The sequence below is a fragment of the Phlebotomus argentipes genome, unplaced genomic scaffold (assembly GCF_947086385.1).
Source record: "Phlebotomus argentipes unplaced genomic scaffold, Phlebotomus argentipes genome assembly contig_32, whole genome shotgun sequence".
In the NCBI taxonomy this organism is placed as follows: domain Eukaryota; kingdom Metazoa; phylum Arthropoda; class Insecta; order Diptera; family Psychodidae; genus Phlebotomus; species Phlebotomus argentipes.
In genome coordinates, this window is record NW_026776187.1 from 2465661 (window position 1) to 2477873 (window position 12213).

Here is a 12213-nt window from a genome sequence, read left to right on the forward strand (position 1 = left end):
TTGACTGCAATTTTTAAGACATTTTTTTTGGGGAAAAATTGTTCAGCGTAAATAATGAAAATTCGACTTTTCATTCGCAAAACATGACAATTTTTTTCTCCATTTGTGCTTTTTAGATAAATAAGATTTTTTTCTATTGTCTCATAAGATACAAATCCTCAAATTCTTGTACAGAAAGAACAAATAAAAGGCTTTTCAAAAATACATAAGACGAAAACTATGATAAATCGATTTTTCATAGTTTTCGATTCACCCGTCGAATGGTTTCTCAAAGCAGGAATTTGCAATGTGAAATCTTCTGATGTTTTAACACTCAAAATCTTGATAATACACTGGTTTCTTGGCTAAACACTCTCGTGACTACGCCGCTGGGTTATAATGAGATGTTGCAGATGCAAAGCCGCGACCGTGTTGCACAAATGTCTTTTTAATTAATTGTGAGTGGCAATTAATTACTTTTATGGCTTCTCAATGCTTGTAATCGATTCGATGCTTATCGTCACTTTTTTTTTCGCCACGCTCAGCCCAAGATATGCGGACATTCCCTGCGCAGATTGCTGCTGTTCGCGCGTTGTTTGCAGCTTATTGAGTGCGACATGATTGAGGTGGAGGAGAATGCCATCGCGGAGAGTCCTTGGCTCAGCGCCTCCTTCTGCTGCGCCATCAAGCAAGACTGGGAGCTTTCTGGGTGGAGACGAATCCTCATAAATCATGTGAGAAAATTGCCCTCTTGCGCGCATGTGATTAAGTACACCACTGAAATGTTCAGCCAAGAGGCGAATACGCATGATTCAGTTGCAGATTGTAATTGCGGCAAATGAAATTGTCGCTTCGTGCAATTGAAACGGTTTGAAAGAGCGCAAAGAACACGTGAGAAATTGAAAGTGTTATGCAAAAAAAATCACCAATTCATCCACTATTCATGGTAAAGTTGGCTTATGCGAAGCATTTCTGTTATCCTGAAATGGAAAGTTTTCATTCTTAAGTGGGATTTGTTAGTGAAAATTTCTCTTGCAATCTCTGGATTTTCGTCAATTTCCGGTTGAATGCTTTGAGCTTCTGTGATTTACCGCACATGATATTCCATAGCTCGCAGCGTCTTGTAAAGTTTCAGAGCGTTAGATAAAAATTGCACAAGTTGCAGCTATGAAACTTATTAAGTCATTATTAGCTGGTGGCAGTCTTTCGGTCAGTGCGATTAGAAGTGAAAAGGAACTTGATGAAATTCATGATAATTCTGGGAAATTTGAAGCGGAAAGAAAATTCTTTTCACGCGATAGTTTTGATAATTTCTTACAAGAGAAATTATCTATTATTGCTGTTTCTCAATCAAGAAAGCTTTCTCAATTAAGAAATGAGGCAATTTCAGTGTGATCAAGCGCAATATCTTCCTTTCCTGCACTTTTGATGCTGAGCAACAATTCTCCTTTGATCCTTTCTGGCTGCAAAGGGAGACTTTCCAGCGCCAAGAGCTCCTCGCGAACGGTCGTAAGATGGATGTGAACCTTGCCCCAGATGGGCCGCTGGCCGGGGGCTGGGGTGAGGCTCGGCGGTGGTCATTAAAATATTATGTCATCGCGATTGTGTGTGTGCCTCGGAGAGGTCTCAGCGCGAAAGACGGCGCGCGGGTCACGATTTTTCACACTCTCTCACTCTCCGGCCGCAAAGACATGGGCTGTGGTCGCGAAGAAGTTGGAGGCGAAAAAAAAGTCCAGCACGCGGAATGTGTTGAAGTGAATGAATTTTGCCGAAAGGCGTGTGGAAAAAATGCTCATGAGACTTGCTTGATATTTAAATTAGAGATTTTGCCACGATCCGAAGGAGCTCAGGCAACATCAAAAGGGTGTTCCACTGGACCGGATGCACTATCGCTTGCCCACGGATCAATTTACGGCTGCGCTCAGTGGAGCACGAAATGGCTCGATGGCAACTTTTACGACTCTTTGTGCGCAATGCGCAGAAATTCCAAAAGCGCACTTTTCAACTCCTCTGGGACGTTCAAGGCCTCAAGTGAGGGCGCCGGCTGGGGAAAAAAACGACGATAAATGAATTTGCAATTATATAATGGGACAAAAAGCATCATATTTACGCGCACTTTCATTATGCAATTTTTTGCTCGACTTCTTGTGCATTGCCGACTTGTTTCTCGATCGGTTTCCTCTCCCCCACTTTTCACTAATTAGCGGATGATTTAGTCAATTTGTTAGACTATTTGAATGATTTCCTTATCACTGTTTCTCGAAAATACCTAAAAATTCAATCAAAGCAGTGCAATTTAACAGCTTTTGAGAACGGATTGTTAAACATTCAATTTCTGTGTGAAATTCGCACTAAAGAGAAGCATCAAATGACACATTCCAAGTTTCAAGTTGTCTACATACTTCATGAGCACCTGTTGAAAGGATGTGTGCCTCAAAATGGGTTTTAAGGTGTTTGTGATTATTCAAATACAATGAAATCACGAGGGAATTACCAAACTGGGATAATTTGTGTGCTCTTGACATTCCTTTTCACTCAGAGCTTTCATTGAAAATGCTTGCTTAATAGTTTAATTGCTAAATGACACAAAATATACTACGAGTGAGAAAATGGAAAATTGCTCTTATATAAAATGGTGAGCAAAAAAGGGAATAAATTTCAATGATAAGCAATAAAAGTGACCAAAGTGTGTTTCTTCGCCATTTCATTGGCCCTTCGATGAAACACGATCCTTACGATCACGGCAAGGACTGTCGCAGTGGCATTGGAAAAAGGGGCTTTGCGGTGAAATTGTCACTGGCACACGGTGTAATTGTATCATGAGATGTTATGCAAGATTATGTTGGTCTTGACCTGGAAAAAAATCACCAAAAATGATCATGTTTCAGTCAATCGCGTGCATAAAACGAGGAAACGATCGCGCGAGTGAAGAAAGTGTTGGGGACTTTTGTGTGTCTCTCTGCGATGGAGTGTGTTGAGTGTAAAAAAGGCGGGTAAATTTGCATAAAACAGTGCATGATCGGTGTGTGTATTTAAAATGAGAAATGGATCATGCGGCCGGAGGCGGCCGGCCAGACAACTTTTACAAGAGCGCACGATCGAAATGATTGCACAATTTTTGCGTACGACAAAGGCTCACGGCTGGTGGTGGATGGAATTTATTGAGTGATCTGGTATCTTTCCTCTGTTTTTTACTCCTTCGTCTTCGCTTCTCACTTATCCTCCTTCCATTGACAGAGCGCGCGATCGCAAGAAACCAAAATAGACATCATCAGTCGGCGGCTCTTGGCGGCTGATATGGATTGTGCACATGCTGCATGCGGCGTAAAAGAAGTGAGGCAAAAAAGGCGCATAGTGAAGAGATTTATTTCACTCTGAGTTTTATGAATTGAGTAGGTAAAACTTAAGCAAAAAAAAAAATGTTGTGTAGAAGGAAGACAAAAACGTGACGTGAAAAAGTTTGACAAAATTGGGACAAAAGTGAAATAATTAAAGTATTTTATTTTTATACAAAATTATCATAAGTAAAAATAATTGTACAATTATTAGTTATTTATGACACTTTTATCACAAGAAGGTATTCAATAATGCAAATGCACGCAAAAATATTTTTCTCTTATTGCTCGGGTCATTTTAGTTTTGCTTCATCATTGCGATATTTAATATATATATTAAAAAAAAAATGATCTCATTTATTTGTGAAAGAGAAAAACTAGAGGAGCACAAAATAGGGACAATCAATAGGATAAAATTTGCTGCTGAGAAACGAAAAGTGATCTAGATCGTTTCTTGTGAGTTCCAGTGACAATAATTGCTGGGTGTCTTCAATATACAGAACGCTTTTTTCTTCATTCTTATTTAAATAACAATTACATATGGGCATTATATTAAGATTAGCTGTCATAGAGAAACAGATAGACAAAAAAAATATACAATAAAGGCAATTTGTATATATATAGATATGGAGGAGAAACTCAAAAAGAGGTAAAGAATAAGAGAGGAAAACTATAAATTAAATTAAGTTTAACTTTGAGTATCTGAAATCTCTATGGGGGTTGATCTAGGGGCTTTTCTTCGCGTGTTTCTCTTCTTAGCAAAGGACATGGGCGTCATTGCGGCTCTTACGCCTTCACGGCGGCCCTCTTGGCCACCACACCATGAACTTGATCACGGCTGTTTGTGACCTGCGCGTGGAAGCCAGTCTCCCAATCGGCGTAGTAGTTCACGGTGCGCACATTGCCGTCAGGCTCCACAAGGGAATACGATCCCCTGACGACGTCACCGTCGCGCTCCTCCTTGGCCTCCTTGATATCACCGGTGTGGGGATCATTGACGCCGTACTCGTAGGCGTAGCGAGGATGGTCATCCTGCAAGAACAAAAGTCATGAGCGCTGTGCAGAGAGTAGAGGAAAGTGTACATACGTAGTATTCAAGGTGCTTCTCACTGACGGTCTTCACAACGGCCGGAGCGGCGGCGTAGGCCACCTTGGCGGCGGGCACGACAGAGTGGGAGACAGCGGGAACTGCGGCAGCGTATCTCAGTCCAGAGTGTCCGTAATATCCGTGGCCTCCATATCCGTGAGCTCCGTATCCGTGGCCTCCATAACCGTGATCGGCGTACGAAGCATAAGGTACGGAGTGAACAGCTGGAGCAGCGACCACCTTGCTATAGGCTGGAGCAGCGTAGGATGCAACAGCTGGGGCAGCGTAGGAAGCAACAGCGGGAGCAGCAACGACCTTACTGTATGCTGGGGCAGCATAAGACACAGCTGGGGCAGCTACCACTTTGCTGGTGTAGGCTGGGGCTGAGGCGTAAGTGGCAACGGCTGGTCCATGAGCATAACCAGAGTAAGCGGGAGCGGCCACCACTTTGCTGGCGTAGGCAGGAGCCGAGGTGTAAGTGGCAACGGCTGGTCCATGAGCATAGCCGGAATAAGCGGGAGCAGACAGGACCTTGCTCACCACTGGTCCGGAAGAGTACGTGGTGACAGCAGGGGCAACGACTTTGCTAGCGTAGGCCGGAGCTGAAGCATAGGTGGCAACAGCAGGGGCTGACACGACCTTGCTGACAACTGGGGCAGCATAGGAAGCCACTGTGGGGCCAGCGTGGTACGAAGACACAGTCGGGCCGGCATGGTAGGAAGCCACTGAGGGGCCAGCGTGGTAGGAGGCAACACTTGGTCCAACGGAGAGGCTGCTGTAAGCCGGAGCTGAGGCGTAAGTGGCGACGGAGGGTGACACAAGTTTGCCGAAGGCGGCACCAGATGAATATGTCGTCACAGCGGGTCCGGTGGAGTAGGCCACCTTAGCGGGCGCGGCGTACGTGGCATAGGACGGGGCCACAGCCAATTTGGACACAACTGGTGCGGAGACGTAGGACGTGGACACAGCAGGAGCGGCAGAGTAGCTAGCATAGGCAGCTGGGGCAACGAGCTTGGCTCCGGCGGCGTAGGTAGCCACTTTAGCAGGGGCAGAGACGTAGGCTGTAGAGACGGCCGGAGCGTGGGAGTAAGTGGAGACTGCAGGGGCAGCGTATGTGGCGATTTTGGCGGGAGCGGAGACGTAGCTCGTTGAGACCGCTGGGGCAGACGAATATGTGGCAACGGCCGGAGCTGAGACGTACTTGGCAACAGCGGGAGCGGCATAGCTAGCCACATGAGGAGCCGACACGTAGGCGGTGGATACAGCTGGAGCAGCGTGGGCATAGGTTGCTACCTTAGCCAGTGGGGCGGCGTAAGAGACAGCTGGGGCGGAGACGTAGGATGAGTAGGCGGGTCCGGTGCTGATTTTCGTGACCGGAGGGAGGTATGCGTTGCTCACTTTGGCTGCTACAACGGGTGTAGCAGTGGCATAGGACACGGCGGGCGCTGCATAGGCCACTTTGGCAACAGCAGGCGCTGCTGTGGCGTAGGTGACAGCTGGGGCAGCATAGGCGACCTTAGCGATGGCAGGAGCAGCCGTCGCGTAGGTGACAGCGGGAGCTGCGTAGGCAACTTTGCTGACAACAGCTGGAGCCGCTGTAGCATAGGTCACAGCCGGGGCGGACACAGCCAGCTTAGCCACTGGAGCGGCGGCATAGGTTGACACTCCGGAGGTTGTTGTGTAGGAAGAGAGGCCAGCACTTGTGGCGTATCCGTAGCCAGATGGAGCCACAGCCGCATACTTGGATGATGGGGATTGATCTGCGAGCACGAGTCCGGCAGATTTGGCGTAGGTGACGTCAGGGGTGTAGGCGTGGGCGCTGTATCCTGGCACGACGTTCGTCACTTTCACGGCGGGACCCGTGGAATAGGAGGAATAGGCCGGAGCTGCATGGTATGCGCTGTAGGACGGACCGACGGAAGCGTACTTCACAGCCGGGCCCACGTTGAGCTGGACGGCTGGGGCAGGATAAGAGTAGCCCACAGAATCTCCGTGGATGCAGTCAGGCTGCGCTGTGGCGGATGCTCTGGCGGCCAGAGTCACCACAACGAGGAAGATAGCGAATGTCTAGGGAGAGCCAAGATATCAAGTTAGGAGATCATGTGAATTTGAAGTGGATAGAACAGTTTCTGAGGCAAGCGACGGGGTTTTTTTTGCATATTTTGAGCAACACTCCAAACAGGGCAGGGAAAAATTCACAGTGTTGAGATCATAAAAGAAAATCTGCAAACCACTTCACACGGTCAAGCATTGTCACTTTGGGCTTTTAGCTGAGGAAAATGGTAATGTTCAGCACGATCCTCTGTGTCAATTAATTCAATATGATCTCAATTTTAACCGCCGCGATTGCTTGAGACACAGAGTCCAATTAATTTGAGACAGGTGGAGAGGAAAAAAGTAGTTTATCTTGGCTTTTCTGCTCTCGGTGGTTTGAATTTCATTTTCAATTTTCTCGCTAATTGAAACCATAATGGAAGGTAGAGTGAAAAAAAACCATCACACTGATCACGATCATTGATCCTCGATCTTGCAAGACATGATTCTCTGCAACTTCACTTCTTTTTATAAGCACTAGTAATCCTTTTTTGGGCGGCCGCTGTGTCCTGTGGAGCTTTCAACTCACCTTCATTTTCATTCGCGAACGCTATAATTAATTTGGAGACGGAGCGTCACTTAGCCGAGAATCACTGTGAGAACGATTCGTGATCGTTGCTCTGGGGTTTAACTTAAAATTTGAGGTGCAAAGTTTTTGTGGAAAATTGTGAGCAAATATGTGAAGAAAGAGGTATAAAAAATGAAGAACGTTTCGAATGAAGCTCTACTTCGTAGAGCACAGTGAGACTGATGGACGGCCAATCCCTATGATCGCTTTTATACCACAGTCGCGAGATCCGCACATTTTGCCCCATTTGATCACCAACGACGACGTCCAGTGAGCTTTGGAAGCCCCACCGCGATCTCATTTTTGCGAAGGATACAAACACCGACGGAAAACCAGATCGTCGCTCACACACATGCCACTTCTTGGGCAGATCACAGATCGATCTCTTTCTCTCACCTGGGCGGTTACATAATTCTCCCTCGACGTGCGCCAGCCAGAGTCCACTGGCGAAAATTTTTTCGTACGTACACTCGCGAATTCCAGCAGAAAAAAAAGCACAGAGGAATATACCATGGGGAAAACCTCAAATACATCGAGACGATCTCTCTGACAAACTCCACGCCATTGAGAACGCTTCCAATGTGCGGAGAATCGGTGTGTCTTGCGAGATGTGTGGTGCAGGTCCAATTTAAATGCGAACTCGATCCACTGACCGGGTGGCGGAAAGTGAAAGGAATGTGTCAGTGTGAGGAGAGGCAAGAAAGTCCGCAGGTAGCATCCAAAAACGTCTAATTAACTCTTCCTACGCCCAGCGCGGCAACACCCTCGACATTTCTGCACTGCGTGTGTCGCAAAACACCGAGGAATCTCACCCGGCGCCTCCATCGAGAGCTTTCAGCTTCGCTGGCAAATTATATTAATCTTTGCGCTGGAAGCCTCCTTTAATTTATTTAGTGCGATTTTTATAATCCGGGTAATTAATCATATTCATTTTTTTTCCACGACATGTCAATATTTATTTATATTATGCAAAATTAATGGGTGTATTTGGAAAATAAATAGACATCTGTGAGCAGAAATGTCAATTTCTTTTGTGCTCCTTTCAAACACCATTGATGGCAAGGATTCACGCACTCTGTGATAAATGGACATAAAGCAGTCTCTCAAAAGGCACAGTAAAATCGATCTACATATGCACAGGTTATTTAATTTTTTATTGCTATTTAATTAAACGGCAAATAAACGCAACGCGCTGGTTTATTTGCACTCTCCTCTGCAAATAGCCTAAGGACAATCCGGGCATAAACTTCCAAACGAGTTGGCCACAAAAAGAGTCCATCTTACATAAGGAATATATGTGTCTTATCAGCTCACTTAAGCTTCGTGCGATGGCGCGTTTTTCTTAGCTTCTTGAAATGGTCAATGACTTGCCCTGGCGCAGAAAAGTCTCTCTCTCTCTATATTGATCTTTTGTCACTAAAGTTGTGCTTTTTTCCACCACAAACACTCTGGCCATTCAATAGAATGGGAAGCAGAAAAAATGATTTAATTGCACACTGTGCAAAGTGTTGCTGATTAGTTGAAAATAAATTGACACATTGAGACAGTGTAATCACGAGATTGTTTATGATTTATGTCTCAACACATATATACATTTTATGTTATTTTTTTTTGTGCACGCTGTGCTGAACAGAATTGCAGTTTGTCCTCAGGAGTCTAATAAAATTAATGAAAAGATCATGTTATCGTTGAAATGCACGACAATATAGAGAGTTTTGGGATTGAATTTGATGAAATGACCAAAAATTATGTCACAACGATTTTTACCTATTCGTGTAAGTTTGGAGTTATTAAAATAATCAATTATCCGTGTGTCTTTGATGCATTCAAATTGCCACAGTAACTGGTTTGGTAATTTATAAATTAATTTTAATTACCTCCTCATATGGATATTTTTTCAATAATTGCGAGGAAATGATTGCGGCAATGGAGAGAAAAAAATATCGTTTATGTATGAAGTTCCTTTTCGGGGCTTTGCCGAGCTTTCCTGTTGCTCTCATATTCCTTGGGAGACTCGCAGTGCGTATTGAATGGGCAAAAATTGTTCTTTGGATTGGAGGAAAAAAAAACAAGAAAGTCTGAACGTTTGGCTAATTGAAAAGCTATAAATTTCCTCGCACAAAACCGCCATCGGGGATTGAATGACAAACGCAGAGTTTACAGTTCAATTTCAACGCTTTTTTCCAACAGCCAACACTGTAAAGAAATCACCAGTTGAGCAATGTATTTTCTTTTCCATTCAAGTGACTCTTTTTTTCTTCAAATCACTGTGAGAAAGATTATGATTTTGAATATTGAGGAATGTGAAAAAGTAAGGAAAAAATACAGTCGATTTCAGTCCATCGAAGAGACTACTTAGCATATTATTTTGCTGTAGGATTTCTCTCAGTGTACAATAAACAGATTAGGTATTTTCCCAAGAAAATTTTGTCAAAGCATATGACGTGATTTGTGGGTCACCGATGAATTTGCATGGTGGTTCAGAATTTGTCGAAAGACGCCCCATTAATCTCGTCACGTTTTTTCCACAGCGCCCAACACTGAAGAGTTGCGGGTGTGTCACACATTTGGCGGCAAAAGTCCCACAACTTTGCTGGCAAATGCAGAGTATTTATCTAGCGCGTTAGATTAAGTAATAGTGCAGAGTCATTTGGGGCCAGATCGAGGGAGAGTAAAAGCAAAAATAAGAGCAATATAATAAATTTATATTTAAAAGCTCTCCTTCTTTAGCTCTCTTTCTCTCTCTCCATCAAAAAATCTTTTTCGAGAACATAAAGTGCGCGCCTGTCCAATTCACGCAGGCGATACATGAACATATAGTGAATGAGAGATGGCAATATATGGGCAAATGTCTAAAAACTGGTCTTTTGTGTGTCTTTTTGTGGATTTCTTTTCCCCTTTTTTTCGCGCGCGCACGCTGCATTTGTTCCTCCTCTCATATAGAGTTGTTTTCGCTGAAAAGGTCCAAAAAATCTTTATTAATTGGAGCACACGACTTTTTCTACCAACTCCGAATTCTCTCCTTTCTGACAGTCTTTTTGAGACTTTTGTCGCTCCGGTCTGTCTCTATGGATTGCATAATTGATTTCTTGTGGAATTTCGAATATCGGCGACTGCGGGTGTAAAAAAAAAGAGGTGACACGAAAAAGAGTCACAACTCGAGGAGGAGTGCATATGAATGGATGGAATGTCTGCCGAAGGTGAAAAGGAGCGAGAGAGTGTGTGCCTAATTGAAACAAACAGTAGCACATGTGAAGCACACCATTAAGAGTCTGATTTGAATAAATAATAATTTAATGACACAAATTTTCACACCAAACGTCTACCATGAAATTTGCATATCACCACTCATTTGCTGTTTCGCTAAATTCGCCAAATGGACCATTTTTAGCCAACACACAGACGCACCCAGAGAGATATAGAGACAATCTATCTCTCCATATACTATTGAATAATTGACATGATCTTACTTTATCCACATTATAGATGCTGTAACAGGTGTCTTGTATTCAAATTCGAAACTCCAACGTCGCAAAGAAAGTTTTATGCATCACAATTAATCTTATTTATGAATATTATTTTCACATTGCATCCGGAATGGCGCCAATAGCCGCGAGGGGTAGCAAAAAATGATCGAGCTTCAGCTTTTTTGTGGTCATCATGTAATATCATAAAGTAAATGATGCAAGATTGAAACAAATTACTCAACTTTGAAATTGAGAGTTGAGCTAAAATCCTGTGAAATTCACACTAAGGGCCTTATGTAAATTTGTGAGAAAAATTGTGTCAAGAGATGCAAAAGAAGTCATGGATAGTTTAAGTTTCACGGTTAGGAGTGTTTTGGCTGGAGTTCTGGTGTCTGATTCTCAAGGAGGCGAGGAAATTTAATTGGCTCCAGCGACTCTTTAGCTGCCGGTAATGATTTTTGTGGTGATCACAGTGGGGGCAGCTCAACTGGTGGAGTTGTATGGCTAATTTTTTGAGACATTAATCTCTATTGCTCGAGTGACTCACACAGGCAACATTATAAGAAGATTTATTGCAATGCACTTAATCCCACCTTTTCGCACCTCCTCACCTCTTCTTCAGCTGAAATTCTGTACGGTTGCATCACTGGTGGTGTGACAAACACTGGTGGAGACCGGGTGAGTGATGGAGTCACTGATCGGATTTCTTGCTGAGCCTCTTGTCGAATTAGACCTCTATTAGGTGTCGCGATGTGACGGTCTTTTTGCGCCTCTGCTCGCCGTCTTTCGAGGCCGATTCTCTCATGCCCCAGCTTCTGGGCATGAAACCCGCCTCTCGAGCAATGGGTTGACAGTGTTGCAGAGAACATGTGACATCGCTCTTAAAGGTATACATATTATGCACCTGAGAAAGTTAGTTATCGTCAATCAGCAACTTTCTTCGCGAACACCACTCAAATGCTCGTTGCCGGATTAGCTTTAGTCCTGCAGACAGCGCCCAAACGCCAAGAGGGGTGGGGAGAGGGAAGTGGATATTCTGTTGACTGAATTTGTGTGTCTTTTAATTACAAAATAGCACGCAACTCACATTTTATTGGATGACTGTGAAATATATGTATTTTAAAATGAAATTGCAATGAGTGCAGCGATAAATGTTAAAATGCCGCACTCTGTGTTTTCATTTGACTTTTGCGAATTTTGAAATTGAGGCATACACAAACACACCAGAAATTGAAAGTTGCGCCTTCAACCCCATTTCGAGAGATCTCTCTTCGCTTTTTTTTCTGCACTCACTTTGCCAATATCTCTGAAATTTAATCACATTATGACTGCATTCTTTTTTCTCATTGCACATTATTTTTTTTTGGTTATGATACTTGGAAATGTATATATATGATTATTATTAGGTGTGTGAGGTGCAGCAAAAGTTCATATTTGCCATGTTGACTGATCAATGAGGTAGCCTTTAAAAATACATATACGCACATTAAGTTTGTACCGCGTTTAAAAATATTTAGATCGAGGACATATTCCACGCTCTCGTATTAAATATAGAGTCTCGTGAACTCTGGGCCGATGGAGACACACGGCGTGGCGATGGCAGAGATGAAGTTTCCATGCAAGAGAACTTCTCTTTTCCATATCTCGTTTGTGGCGCGAAAGTGCGGGTTGTAGCGTACCGCC

General features: G+C 43.8%; 1 protein-coding gene across 1 annotated transcript; it reads right to left on the minus strand.

Moving 5' to 3' along the window:
- Positions 1–3637: 3637 nt before the first annotated feature.
- On the minus strand, positions 3638–11399 carry LOC132264251 (paternally-expressed gene 3 protein-like). The gene is made up of 3 exons (XM_059764367.1): positions 11142–11399; positions 4402–6468; positions 3638–4346 (listed from the first exon to the last, which is right to left on the minus strand). The coding sequence occupies exons 1-3, from the start codon at positions 11397–11399 to the stop codon at positions 4101–4103; spliced, it is 2571 nt and encodes an 856-aa protein (XP_059620350.1). The 3' UTR covers positions 3638–4100.
- Between the last annotated feature and the right edge of the window lie 814 nt (positions 11400–12213).